The sequence below is a fragment of the Myotis daubentonii genome, chromosome 18 (assembly GCF_963259705.1).
Source record: "Myotis daubentonii chromosome 18, mMyoDau2.1, whole genome shotgun sequence".
Classification (NCBI taxonomy): Eukaryota; Metazoa; Chordata; class Mammalia; order Chiroptera; family Vespertilionidae; genus Myotis; species Myotis daubentonii.
The window spans coordinates 15,515,047-15,530,437 of NC_081857.1; the positions used below are offsets into that span (position 1 = coordinate 15,515,047).

Here is a 15,391-nt window from a genome sequence, read left to right on the forward strand (position 1 = left end):
AAGGGGACCATCATATCCCCCCAATCCCCGGCTCTGCCCCCCACCCAGGCCTGATGCCTCGGCCAGAGGAGTTGACCCTCATCACCCTCCAATCACCAATCACCGGATTGGCCCCTTGACCAGGCCTGAGGCCTCTGGCAGAGGTGTCAGGCCTGGGCAGGGGACCCCCAGCTCCCCGCGGTTGCAGGCTCCGCCCCTGCCCAGGCCTAACGCCTCTGGCTGAGGCGTCCGGCTTGGGCAGCGGGGACCCGCGGCTGCAGCGGCCCCGCGATCGTGGGCTCCGCTTTAGGCCCAGGCAAGGGACCCCTAGCTCCCGGGACTGCCAGCTTCGACCGTGTCCAGCTCCCATTGCTGGCTCCACCCCTACTTCCTGCTATCACTGGCCAGGGCGGCAAAGGCGCCTGATTCTCCGATCATGGCTGGGGGGCAGGGCAAAGGCGGCCCCAGGGCCGCCTTTGCCCTGCCCCCCAGCTCTTAGCTCCCCCCTGGGTTTCCGATCACTGTCAGTGTCAGGGGGCTTCTTCCTGCTTTCCCTTTCGCCTCCCTGCATTGTGCCTACATATGCAAATTAACCGCCATCTTGTTGGCAGTTAACTGCCAATCTTAGTTGGCAGTTAACTGCCAATCATAGTTGGCAGTTAATTTGCATATAGCCCTGATTAGCCAATGAAAAGGGTATCGTCGTACGCCAATTACCATTTTTCTCTTTTATTAGATAGGATATATTTATTTATTTATTTTTATTTTTTTAAAGATGTCTCTCTCATAGCCAGTGAAAGAATGAGCACAAGTCTTGGTGGGGGTTAGAGGCTTTTCATATTTACTTGTGTGGCAGATAAAAAAATTATTGTTTGTGGAGGTGTTACTTTTTATTTTACATCATAAGGTAAAATTTTAGTTCCCTGTTTTTAATTCTTTATTCCTTTTCCTTCATTATATCTCTAGCTTTAAAAAATCTTTATTTATTTATTTATTTATTTTGAGAGAGAGAGAGAGAGGGGGAGGGAGGGAGGGAGGGGGAGGGAAAGAGAGAGAGAAAGAGAGGTAAATATTGACTTGTTGTTCACCTTATTTAGGCATTCATTGGTTGCTTCTTGTATGTGCTCTAACTGGTGATTGAACCTACAACCATGGTGTATCACGATGACCCTCTAACCAACTGAGCTACCTGGCCAGAGCCTTAAAAATCTTTTTATCTTGCCCTAGCTGGTTTGGCTCAGTGGATATAACATTGGCCTGAGGACTGAGGGGTCCCGGGTTCGATTCCAGTCAAGGGCACGTGCCTGGATTGCAGGCTCGTTCCCCGGTGCGGGGCGTGCAGGAGGCAGCCAATCCATGATTCTCTCTCATCATGGATATTTCTCTCTCTCTCCCTCCCTCTTCCTTCCTCTCTGAAATCAATAAAAAAAAAATATTTAAAAAATCTTTTTATCTTAATCTTTTAGAAGCCATTTGATTCAGTGGTTCTCAACCTTCTGGCCCTTTAAAACAGTTCCTCATGTTGTGACCCCCAACCATAAAATTATTTTCGTTGCTACTTCATAACTGTAATTTTGCTACTGTTATGAATCGTAATGTAAATATCTGATATGCAGGATGGTCTTAGGCGACCCATGTGAAAGGGTCGTTCGATCGCCAAAAGGGTCATGACCCACAGGTTGAGAACTGCTGGATTAGAACATAAAGAACTCTTAGGGGTTTATTTATTTATTTATTTACTGACAAGAGTTTGTCATAAGGAGACTGGCCACACAGTGTTGTTTTGAAGAGATTGATTAATTGTTCGGGTACTCCGGTTTAAAATTGCAAAACAAAGGAAAAAAGGTTAGGGAGCAGAAAGAAATTGTTGCATCTGAGAGAAGGCTGTCTCTGTGGGCATTTAGTACTCTATGACCTAATGATGTGTCAGTGTTCATTTAGTATTATTGGTGGTAGAAAACAGTCATAATTGAGGTAATGCGTGGTTATGAATTTTATTATGACTTTGGCTTTTACTATTCTTCGGTGATTCTTTTGACTTGTGGGGGTCACGTAACTTGGTTTTGTGAAAACATTTATGGGGGGTTGGTTAAATGCAAATGGAGCAGATTCCCTGGCTCACCGGGCTTGTGGTGTACACAGAGGGGCTCGTGGCTCCAGAGTTGTAGACGTGTAGGACAATAAATCACTGTTCTCTCAAGGTTTCCTTTTGTTGTCAAAACACTTAGCATAAGCCAGAAAGGTAGGCTATACCTGAAAAGAACAAAATACCAGTAACTACAATAAATTAGCACTTAAAAAATATAACCACCAAGGCCATCTCAAATACGCATATTCTTTCATGTGACTAAAGTTGTAAAAAAAAAAAAATGAAAGGGAAGTGCCGACAAACAACGCTCCAACAGACTCAGGTTGATTTGGATGTTCTTTCTAATGTGATAAATCTGAATGGAACTACGTGTGCTTGACCAAGAGTACAGTGGCACAGGGCCTATTAGAGAGTGTTTGTGGGGTAGAACTTGAGATAAGAACATAAGATGTGACTGAGTAGAGTCTTATGTGGAGATTAAAATCAAGTGCAGTTAAAATACTTTTAAAGATTCCTTAAAATTTCCCATGAAATACAGATGTCGATATACTGTCACTGAAGAGCTCTAATGTGGCCAGTTTCTCCAGCATTGATTTTATTTTGTTGAACCAGTGATGAGGCATTAGCTGTGTTCAAACAGAATTGGAAAGACGACTTTTTATTCTAGTTTGTGCAACTGATTTTCATTAGTTCTATGAGTAAGAATGCCTCTTTGTGTTTTTTTTTTGGTGAGTAAATGAGCAAAGGCCTTTGTTTTATTTTTTTTGTTAATCCTCACCCGAGGATATTTTTCAATTGATTTTCAGAGAGAGAGTGGACAGGAGCGGAGGGACAGCGAGAGAAACATCGATGTGAGAGAGACATCGATTGGTTGTCTCCTGCATGTGTCCTGACAGGCCGGGGATGGAGCCTGCAACCTAGGTACATGCCCTTGCCTGGAATTGAACCCGAGACCCTTCAGTTCGCAGGCCGACGCTGTATCCATTGAGCAAAACTGGCTAGGGCAAAGGCCTTTGTTTTACAAGGAAATCCTTGGGTAAGGATGTTTGAGAGACCAGCTTTTCTCTGAAAGGCCCCTTCTCTTTTACACATTGTGAAATTCATAACTCTTTGCAGCTCTCATTTTCCTGTGTGCTTGTCTGTCATCCTCAGTCTCTCCTCTCTGATTCTTCTGCTCTGCTATGTTGTCTGATAGGCTCCTACCTCAAGTCCTATGTTTATTTTCTCTTCATTTTTGTTTCCGTACTCATCTGTACTTGTCCTGTGCTCTGTGTTTTGTTGTTGTTGTTGTTGTTCTGCTCAGTAACAGAAGAATAATGTCATTCAAATTCAGTTACCTGAAGTGTGATGTTATAAGAACTGGTTTAGGTTTAGGTTCTTATATTAACTTTGTAACTGAGAAAGGCATTTTATATCCCTGAACCTTAGTTTCTTTAGTGATAAAAGGAAGATAATATATCTCCTAAAAATAGAAATTGATATAGTGAAGGCGTGCCAAATCTTGGTGGTTTGTTGGTAAGTTAGAATTTCATGGTTCTGTTATCTATAGACTTTGTCTTCTATAAAACTTTTCTTAGTAAGTCAGAGTTGGCACTCTGAGAAATGCAGGACAGGCAACCCAGTGTTTCTAAAAATTTCAGCGACAACTTTGGTAGTTTTCCTCAGTTTTGTTTGGCTGCATTCTCTTCCTTTCACACAGCACACTCAGCTCCCTCTATCAGTCCTCTCTCCTGATCAGAAATTGATAAAATATAGAGTAAAGATATACAGGCTGGCACAGTATATGCACAGTATACAGGTGACATATTTTGTGGTGCACCAGAATTTGTTGACAGAAAAGTTAGTATGTTATGGGAGCAGATTTCACTTCTGAATGCCAAAACCCAGTGGAAAATTTTGCTGTATTTGAATAACAGAAATGCAGAGAAACTTATTGAAGGTAGTGGTTTATCTTTAAGTAGAATGTAAAATATATATCCATTTTTAAGAGCATTTATTGCCCCAGCCAGATTGGCTCAGTGGATAGAGTGTCATCCTGCAGACTGAAGGGTTCCAGGTTTGATTCTAGTCAAGAGAGAGTACCTTGTTTGCAGGCTCGATCTCCAGCTTGGGGTGCGTGTGGGAGGCAGTCAATCAATGTGTCTCTCTCAAGTTGATATTTCTCTCTCTTTGTCTCTCCCCCTCCCTTCCACTCTCTCTAAAAATGAATGGAAAAATATCCTGGGGTGAGGATTAACAACAACAACAAAAAGCATTTATGAAGTGTCTACATGAATATATTACTGAAAAAATAAGTCACATGACCTAGTGTGAAATTAAAATTTGAATTCCAGATAACCTAGTTTTTCCTGAAAAATAATCCTTATCAGCTGTATAAATTTTAAAATGAAAATTGAGAAATTAAGGTTAGAATCGATTAAAATTTTTTAATCAATTAAAATCTGTTTAAAGTTACATCTATCTATAATTTTATCAGTTAGAATTGTCCAGAAGATTGGTCTTTTATTTCTGGTATGTACTCACAAACTTCAGTAAGTATCCAGCAGCAGAAATCTGTAAGAAGTAGTTGTCATCCTTGCTGCTGTTGATCAGCAGTGGTTGTGACCTGCTTTTTCTTTTTGAAATTTTTATTGTTGATTGTAGAGAGAAGAGAGAGAAACATAGATTTCTTGTTCCACATATTTATGCATTCATTGGTTGATTCCTGTATGTGCCCTGACTAGGGATCGAACCTGCAGCCTTGCGTATGGGAACAGTGCTCTAACCAACTGAGCTACCCCACCAGGGCCTTTGGTTATGACCTACTTTTAAGGTGCTGATAGGAAAGTGTCATAGTATATATGTGTAAGGTTACATTTTAAAAGCCTTCCAGTTTTTCCATCACTTCATTGTTGTTTCCATGGAAGCGGAATCACTATCCTCAGCAGGAGTCCATTTCAACTGCTGGCTTCCTGTTCTTGACTCTCTGTTCCTATGGAGACTGCCTAGAAAGCAGCAGAGATACCACAAGTTAAAAAAACACTGGTTTGATCACATAATATGGTGTTAACTCTAGCTTTAATTAGGTGGTCCATTATCTTGGCATTTTTGACTCAAATTATTTTGGGAGACAAGTTGATATCTTTGAATAAAGCAAAATTTGAAGTTTCATTAAAGCTTATTCACACTGAATGAAAACACTAAATTGGCACAGTTTCTATTAGAATTGAACCTTAGAGGAATAAAAAATTCTAAAATAGGGATTTAAATTAGGGCTTAAAAGACATAAGCTGAAATGAGAAGAGCCAGTGAAAATGGGAATAACAGAGTCCATAAACAGCAAACTCAAAATCAAGGGCTGGTAGTGTGTAGAAATATGAAATGTTTCTTATTTTTGTGGCAAACTTTATCCTCAAAATATGTTATACTTAGGTGATTTTCATAGATTACCTCTATTTTTCAACTGAGAAAAATACAAACCTTGGGTTTAGAAATTAAGTACATTTTAAGGACAGGCAGGAAGCATACTGATTATTTTAATTGAGGCGTCAGGAGTTGGAGTGTGCCTAGAAAGCAGCAGAGATACCAAAGGTTTAAAATAGATTGTTAATAGATTGTTCCACAGTTAAAAAGCAGTAGAGAATTTTTCCCCTCACCAAAACCAGTTATATTTGTAAATTTCTCATGAAGGAGAGAAGAGATGGAATAGTAATGAAAAAGCAGTGAAAGGAAAGTTATTTAGCAAAATTACAGTAACTTTATTGCAGTTTTTCTTTGAGGTCTATGTTCATTCAGGGTTCTTTGGTTTGCATGTGATAAAAATCTATATTTGTACTACCTTACACAAAGAATGGCAGAAATGTAGATTCAGTTGAAATCAGGGACCCCAGTCACGCTAGGATTTTTTCTTTCTTTCTCTCCTATCTGCTTCTTTCTGTCCAGTTCCTTCTTTCAGATTGGCTTTTGTGAGAAACTATGGCAGAAACCATTGGCAGACACTTAGGCTGCTGGCAGTTCCCACTCTTATTTCCAGTGTCAATAACAGAGAAGGCCTGATTGGCCCAGTTTGTGTTGGGCCAGTTCCTCTCTCCTCCAGCTGTGGCCAAGAGGGTGGGGTTCTGTGATTGGCTCAGCTTTCAACCCTTGGCTAACTAGTAGTAGAGGGACTGAAATCTGAAACACGATAGCAGTTTTCATTCAAAGCAGTTGCTGGTGAGTAAGGGCTGGTAGTGGGAGGTGGGGAGAGGAGAGGTGGAGCAGTATCAGGGGAGGAGAAAGAGGCATTTCCCAGAAGAAACAGGCGATAGTGTTCCAGGCAAAAATAAGAAGAGTTTTTGGGGAAAATGTCTGCTTTACTTTAGTAATTTAATTCACTTTAGTTCAGCAAACCAGTTAACATTATTTTGAAGGATTTAATTCTGAGAGAAAAATGAGGAATGGAAACCTTTACAATTTAGTGCTTCCTATAGTTTTGTCACTGTTGTAATAATACCTTTTATGTGTGTTGTCTCCTTTCATCTCCACAACCATTTGAGGTATATATTTCCATTTTAAGGAATAAGAAGACGTTCAGAGAATGAGATACCTTACCATTGGTCACATGACTGGTGAGAGGCAGAGCCAAAATTCAGATAACCAGGGTTTCTGGAATGCTATCCAGGACACTTCCCACTATATGACACTTGCTTTTTTTATTGACTTCATTCAGATGATGTATTTGGTCGGTTATAAAAACAGTGCCATGTGTTAAGTGCTTTGATAAAAATGAGTCATGAAAAGTATGAAATATTATTTAGGAAAGGAACCTTAGAGATCATAAATAGTACAGTGGTTCTTAAAGTTTTTGACTTTCAGCCATGAAATGTTCACAGTCAAGTACCATATAAAATGAACAAAAGCACAGGATCATCCTGCTTTGGAGAGGGGAGAGCCCAGTGCTCCATGGGCTGGACCACCTCTCTTTTGAGGTCTTGACTTCTTGGAGGCCACTTTATTTTATTTTTATTTTTTTTAAAAAATGTTTTATTGATTGTTTACAGAGAGGAAGGGAGTGGGATAGAGAGTTAGAAACATTTATGGGAGAGAAATATCGATCAGCTGCCTCCTGCAAACCTCCTACTGGGGATGTGCCCCCAGCCAAGGTACATACCCCTGACTGGAATTGAACCCAGGACCTTTCAGCCTGCAGGCCGATGCTCTATCCACTGAGCCAAACTGGTTAGGGCTTGGAGGCCACTTTAAAAACCTTTTGTTTAAGGAAACAGAGAGCCAGACAGGGTAAATAAATGATTTGTCACTTTTAGATAATTATATATTACAGGGATTTAAATCATATTCTTGTTTTCATTTGTAAGGTGAGTGACAATTTGTTGTTAATGAAAAAACCATGAAGCTTATAAAAATCAATTAAAGTGAATTCAGAGTTACCCTAAATAATTGTATTCTTCAATTTGGTGGTACTTTTACAGCATGTCATATCCATATCATAGCTCTTATTAAACATCTGTGGACCTTAATACTATTTGTTGAGTTAGACAACTGTCTGGGTAAGGCTAGTCTTATCTGCAGAGCTTTTTTATACTACATTTCTCATATCTACTATTATAAAATATGTTGAATTCTCTATATACATATTTCAATAGGAGAATTTCAGAATTTGGAAAAATAAAATGCATGTAGGTAATATTTAGACCTTGCTCAGGAATATAAAGTACAGCATAGAGAATATCTATACTAATACAAGCCTATGTGGTCATTATGCCCTCATGCTGTAACAATCCATCACCAGGAGGCTGTGTGCGCAGTGGGCGTGTGTGGGTGGGTGGGGACTTGATGTGTGTATGGCGTGGAGGCAGGTCCTGTGGTTCCGTGTGGTGACATCAGGGGGTCATGCGGCTCCACGCGGCTCCATCACCGCATGGTGATGCCAGGGGCAGGACCCCTGGCTCCGGCCTACCTCTTTGGGGCAATCCATTGAGGAGTCCTGGACGAGTGAGTGGGGCCTATCTCTTTGGGGAGATCGATCATGGGGCTCCCGCACTGTGAGAGGGCACAGGCCAGGCTGAGGAACCCCCCGCCCATCCCCGGGTGCACAAATTTCGTGCACCGGGCCTCTAGTAGTCAAAAAATGTAATAAATATATATGGTGTCAGGTGGCTACTAGACTTATTAGGGGATCATTTCTTGAACTGTATATATGTTTAACTACTATACTAGAAACCTGAAACGAATGTAAAATAATATTGAATGCCAACTGTAATTGAAAAATATTTAGACCTTGCCGATATTAATAACTTTGATTATTCCATTCCAGTTTTGAATTTCTATTTTCAGTTAGAAATGTGAAGAAGTCGTACAGTGGATAACGGGAAGTTAATCTTCAAATTAGGTAAATAAGAGTTTATTTATTTTTCCCCTGACCTGAGTTTTGTTTCCTCCTTTTAGGAGAGTCAAGCCCTACCCGGCGAGAAGCTGTGAAGAGAAGAACAGCAGAGTATCTCATGCGAGCAGAGAGTCTCTCTAGCTTTCATAGAAAAGCTCAATTTGATGAAGTAGCTCAGGTATGTCTTACGTTTCATTTGCATTTCCTTTAGCCATTTTTGCTGTCTTTTCTCTCACTTTACTTCTATTTAGAGAGTTTGAGAATTTTGGTCTCTGGAATTTTATCAATAATTTTAAGTTATTGGTGAAAGAAAAGCATTAAAGCACCAAAAATAGAATAAAATGGGACTTCCTTTCTCCTTCTTTCTTGGTCCTTTTTTCTTATTCTACCCCTAATAATCTAATTTATACTGAATTTTATTTGAATTTTGTAAAGTTAGATTATGATCCTCAAACAATTTCTTTAATGTTTTTATTGCTTCATGCTAAAGCTAACCATTTAAGCATAAGTCCTATAAGTAGCTGCTATCGATCACCTAGAATTGTAAAGGTATAATTCTGACGGTGATGTTTAGATTATGTAGGATTACCTTTAGTCATGTCTCAAAAGCAGGTGAATGAAACATTAGAAACATTGTGGTTTAATATTATTGTTTTTATATCCTATCTATCTGTTTTAGCACATTTCTGGAAAAAATTGTTATTTCTTTATATTAAACCAACTTTTTAAAAAAATGCAATTTAAGAATCATCTTCTGAGATGGGAGAAAGTATTTATTTTCTCAATTGATCTAAGAGGCAGGCGGGCTTGTTCGGATCTCAGCTCTCCATTTGAAGCCATGAAGAATGGACAGGCTACTTAACCACCTCGTAGCTTCAGTTGCTACATATGAATAATGAGGATCAGATAATTCCTTGCTGGGTTCTTGTTAGGATTAAATGAGTTTGAGAAAATCACTCAAAAAAAAATGAACATACACACACACACACACACATCAAGTGCCCACCTTGTAAAAAGACCAGCCTATAAGCCAAACTTAAGACTAGATTAATGAGTCTTAACCTTATTTTTCATCTCTCCTTGTGTACTGCTTTGTAACTCTTCACTGTTGAATTGTATCTTTTAAAAATGAAATATTTATTTAAAGATTACTTTGAATTCAATTCTTACTGTCTATGGGGTTGTCAACCCCCCCAGGTGTGCATTCCTAATGTATACATTCTCAATTCTATTTTTGGGGACATTGATAAAAATGTTAAATAGAATGGGTTCTTATCAACTTACTTGTTTTATTAAATCACCTTGTACATAAATATTCTAAAAGTTCTAGGGAGTCAAAATTATCAGTTCTTTCCATTAACAGTAACTTTGAATAGTCTAACTATACTTATTCAAACTCCCTATTTGTGCATCCCCTGTTATAGTTGCTTATAATCACTTTTGTGAGCAATAATTTATTAGGAAAAGAAACATAAAGCTAATTGTATAGCTTTTGACTTAGAGAAAGGAACCATGAAGTATATCAGTCAGAATTTCCCTTCAAGCATAGCTTTTAATGAAACTAAAGAGGTATAATACAGGAAAGTTGATTTATATTGTTATATATTAATTCACTAGGCATCTGTTAAGACTCTGTGTATACAGAAACTAGATATATTCTGGAGTTATAGAAAAGATGATGACAGTCTCTGCTCTTGCAAACCCTGTAGCATAATTGAGGACTCAAAATATGCACCTAATTCAGGAAATAAAAGAGAGAATGGTAAGAGCCCTGCAGAATAATGGGAGTTTGGATCAGAAAGGGTAAAGAGGGGTACCACATTTGATATACTAGGATTTTTTTTTAGCTTTTAGGCAAGAAGACTAGAGGAGAGGTTTTCTTGCTAGAGCAAGATGTTTTTCTTTTAGAGTAAGCAATTGCTTTTCATTTTCATTTTGTATTTTATTCTATTAAACCTGGACCTTACTTAGGTCAGGGACATGTTTGATTATTTTCTTATCTAAAATTGAACTTAAATGTCTTCTAGAGGTTTTTTATTACCTTGGTGAATTCATTATTTGTCTCCATTAACTTTCTTTGGGCGTCAGTTTCAATGAACACAATCAGAGGACTAGTATAAATGATTTCCTAGGCCCTTTTAACTCTTAAATTCTGTGCAAAGCAGATATTCTCTTTTAAATCCATGTGTAAACATTTCTTTCCAGCCTGGTTGATTAAGAAAATAAAGGAATTCTTTCCAGTTTTAAATGTTTTGTTGATTGCTGTTTTCCCCTTTGGTCTAGGACTAGGTCATGACTCATTCCACCTGAGTTTTCTGTGGTAATTTAAGCTTTTTGTTTTATTGAATTTATATATGAGACTCTTTGGTGGTAAATACAGAAGCTCTGAATTTCCCCAGTCATTGTTGATAGCATTCTTTTCAAAAAAGGATAGAAAGGAGCAAAAGCACTCTCCTTTTTTTCTTCTTCTTCATTACTAAAAGGCCCCAAGAAAAGTACAGGTTTCAGAATAAAAGGAAATGATCTTCGTTTGAAGTAAAGGTGAAATCTTAACTGAAGGAAACACATATCTTTTTTTAAACTTTAAAAAATTAAATGGTAGATAACTTTGAATGCTTTAAGAATTAATATTAAAAGGGGATTTCCCTGGAAAAGGCTGGATATAGCTTTTTTTTTTTTTTTTTTTTTGCTATATTTAGCTCTAGGAATTTTAAACTCAAGATCAATGAAATTTAGAAAAAATAAATAATCTAAATTTAGGACATCAAAGATGGTGTTTCTAAAGTGTAAGTACTTTTTTTTGTTATGCATTTACAAGGTGTGAGTGAAAATACGTAGAATGTATGCCTTTCCTGATTATTTTGTAGATTTTGAATATAATTGCTATAATAATATTAAAAATAGTTTTCTGTTGTGCATTTTGTTTGCTGGTATTATTGGTATGTCTCAATTCTTCAGAAAAAAGTATTTTAAAATGAGTTTGTATCACCCTTAGTTAAACATGGGAAAGCAGAGCAGGGGCATTCCAGATCAGGAATAGGACTGCAATTAAAAGCTCTGGTATAGTTACACAATGAAATACTATATAGCCATAAAAAAGAAGGAGATCTTCCCTTTGAGACAGCATGGAGGGACCTGGAGAGTATTATGCTAAGCAGAATAAGCCAGTCAGAGAAAGACAAGTATCACATGATCTCACTTATATGTGGAATCTAATGAACAAAATAAACTGAGAACAAAATAGATCCAGAAACATAGAAGCATGGAACAGACTGACCAATCTCAGAGTGAAGGGGGGTGGATGGGTGGTTAGAGATTAATTAAAGAACTTAGATCAGCGGTTCTCAACCTGTGGGTCGTGACCCTTTGGGGGTCGAACGACCCTTTCACAGGGGTCACTTAAATACATCCTGCATATCAGATATTTACATTATGATTCATAACAGTAGCAAAATTACAGTTATGAAGTAGCAACGAAAATAATTTTATGGTTGGGGGGTCACCACAACATGAAGAACTGTATTAAAGGGTCACGGCATTAGGAAGACCACTGACCTAGATGTATATATGCATAACCCATAGACACAGAAAATAGTGCAGTAGGGTTGGCAGTGGGTGGGTGTGACATCTGTAATACTTTCAACAATAAAGATAAATTTTTTAAAAAATAAAAAGGTGCTTGAAATGTGATTTAAGAGAGTCTTAGGAGGCTGGGTATTGAGGGTTAATAGGTTCCTAATGAAGGTCTTGGCAAAGCCAAAAATCTACAGGTGAAGCCAAGTTCAGAAAGTATGTAGTACTTTGTAGTTAGCTATCAGGGTTCGGAGTATGGGTTCTGGGTAAATTCTTTGCAGTGTTTTCCTTTTGCCCTTGATTATTTATTTGCTCTCAAGTAATGGTGATTTATTCACAGGTTATTTAAGGAGGAGTAGCTAATCATACTTCAAACATGGTGCTGGACCTTTAGCATCACATCACCTGGGACCTTGTTGGGAAATGCAGAATCTTAGGCTCCCCCAGCCTAAGTGAATCAGAATCTCCATTTTAACATGGTCCTCAGGCGATGTGTATACAGGTTAAAGTTTGAGAAGTATAATACTAGCAAATTGGTAAGAATAGATACAGATCACATTGAGAACAGGGAATAATATCAAGTGAAAAAGATGATGGGTAGGATAAATAGCAACTTAAAAAAACCCATGAAACAAAAAGAAAGGTAAGCTTCACTTAGCCATTTAGAGAATGTAGAACAGGAACAGTAAGTAGGTTTTACTAGTATGCTAACTCTAATCCACGGTGGTGGCTGCCCAGGAGCACTGTATGTATTGAGACTGAGTGTGGGATTAACAGCGATGTCTGCCATGGGCTTGAGCACTTGCTGTATTTGGTTTTGAAGACTGTTGGGTCATCAATATTCTTGCCTTTCTCTGCCCCCCTCCGTGACCTCTGTATTTAGTTTTGGTGTGGATGAATACAACTACTACTTGCTTCTATAGGCATCTTCTGCTATAGTAACTAATACATAAAACTGAAAATTCTACTTTTATTTATTAAGGAAATCAGCCATGCTGCCTAGAAATGCATTGATTTCTCCCCAACCCCTTAGCTTTGGCTGCAGTTTCCCCAATGTCATGCATTGTTTTATAAGTAAGATTTAAACCCCTCTTATCTGTTACCTAGTTTTGTCATTTTGGACAAATTGCTTCACCTTGCTGCTTCCCATATTAAAAAAAAGAGAATATTGGACTTGATCTCTGTCTTTTTCTGTTCTTAAAATTCTATGGATTTATGTTTCATTTTGCCATCTGAAAAAAGGAATAGATCCATAGGGATTCTACCCAATTTAAACACTGCATATAAAAAATATAGGATTTTTTATTGATGATTTTATTTCATGATCTTTCTTTGTTCATTTCTTTGATCTTAAAGTTTTATAGATGGTTAAAGTAGAAAGAGAACTTTAATGATCACTTTATCTTTGGTCTTCCGCCATTACAATTTCACCATTCCTGTCTTTGCAGAAGTAACCTTATTAAATCACTATTTTTATTGAGTTGTTTCTCATACAAAAACTTGTTTTCTAGACTCTGGAGAATATAGTTTTGACTTTTCTTCCTGGCATTCAAGGCCTGTGAAAACTGACTGACCCAATCCTACTGTGTAATTTTATTTTCCTCTGTTCTATAATTTGACCATCCCCCCCCCCACTCCCCCAACCAGGCCAGTTTCCTTCCAATCCTATATGTAATACCCTTTTCCTAACCTAATTTCTACATAGCATTTAAAATCACCTTTAGTTCTGCTTCTTACTGTGATCAGCTTATCATACACTAATAGTGCCTGTCTCTATTGTCTTGTATTTTACAAAAAGGTTTTATTGTTATTTAACTTTTCATGTATTTGGCTTATCTCCTCAAGTAAACTATAAATTCTTGAAGCTAGCGACTGTGCCTTTTGATGATTTAGATCCTTTTTAGTTATCATGTTCCTATTGCACACCAGTGATTATTTATTGGAAGGTGCAGGAGAGTTTTTGTAGTTTTCTATCTTTGCTGTTGAGATTGCTAAAGTGAACCAAAAATTTTCTTTTGGAAACTGATAGATCCGATGACACCAATGAACAAGAAGGTACAAGTAGCCCTGGCCGGGTCACTCAATTGGTTAGAGTGTTGTCCCGATACACCAAGTCAGGGCACATACAAGAATCAACCAATGAATGCATAAATAAGTGGAACAACAAATCAATGTTTCTCTCTCTCCCCCTTTCTCTCTTCCTCTCTCTCTAAAATCAATAAGTAAAAATTAAAAAGAAAGAAGGTACAAGTAGGAGATGCAGATGTTGGACGCATTTGGCCATATTTTCAAAGACAAATGTAATAGATAAATTAATACTTATTCTTTTTTCCCCCTATACATTTTCCTTAACATTTCTTTTACCAAAACTATAGTACTTTTAATTTTTTTTCCCTCCTTCCCTCCCTCCCTCCCTCCCTCCCTCTATCCCTCCCTCCCTCCTTCCCTCCCTCTCTCTCTCCTTCTCTCTCTCCCTCCCTCCCCCTCTCCCTCCCTCCTTCCCCCTCTCCCTCCCTCCCCCTCCCTCCCCCTCTCCCTCCCTCCCCCTCCCTCCCCCTCTCTCTCCCTCCTTCCTTTCTTTCTTTTTTTTTTTTTTTTAAATATATTTTATTGATTTTTTACAGAGAGGAAGGGAGAGAGATAGAGAGTTAGAAACATCGATGAGAGAGAAATATCGATCAGAGTTAGAAACATCGATGAGAGAGAAACATCGATCAGCTGCCTCCTGCACATCTCCTACTGGGGATATGCCCGCAACCCAGGTACATGCCCTTGACCGGAATCGAACCTGGAACCCTTCAGTCCGCAGGCCGACGCTCTATCCACTGAGCCAAACCGGTTTCGGCATCCTTCCTTTCTTTACCCAAGGATATGTTTATTGATTTCAGAGTGGGGGGGTGGGGAGTGGAAAGGGAGAGAGAAACATCATCCATGTGAGAGAGAAACATCAATTGGTTGCCTCCCTCATGCACCTCTACCGAGGATCGAACCTGCAACCTTAGGTGTGTGCCCTGACCAGGAATTGAACTGGCTACCTTTTGGTGTACTGGGATGATGTTCCAACCAATGGAGCTACCCGACCAGGGCCTTATTCTTTCTTGATAATGGAGGGGGAAATGAATTTTTAATTGTTAGACTATGTTGTGTGGTAGGAAGACTGCAAAGTATAGAGTTGAGGGCTAGACTAGGATCTTCCACTGTTCTTTCTGACCATAAACACTCAACCAGTCTGAGCTCCCCTTTATTTATCTGTAAAATGAGGATTTAATAACTTCTTGTAAGTACTCCATTTAGGGCAGGGTGAGGGATAATGATGTAAATTAAGATAGAAGAACTATTTCTGTTATATGTCTATTCAAGTATCCTGCTAAATATTTTTGTATCCTTAA

At 38.5% G+C, this 15,391-nt stretch overlaps 1 protein-coding gene across 12 annotated transcripts in view; it reads left to right on the plus strand.

Annotated features, from left to right (window-relative positions):
- The window catches only part of RPS6KC1 (ribosomal protein S6 kinase C1), a 141,640-nt gene that overhangs the window by 60,931 nt on the left and 65,318 nt on the right, over positions 1–15,391 (plus strand). For all 12 annotated transcript variants that reach the window (XM_059674159.1, XM_059674156.1, XM_059674162.1 and 9 more), the window contains one exon: positions 8,492–8,607. In XM_059674159.1, the coding sequence (XP_059530142.1) occupies positions 8,492–8,607 (116 nt within the window). The remainder of the gene's footprint in view (positions 1–8,491; positions 8,608–15,391) is intronic.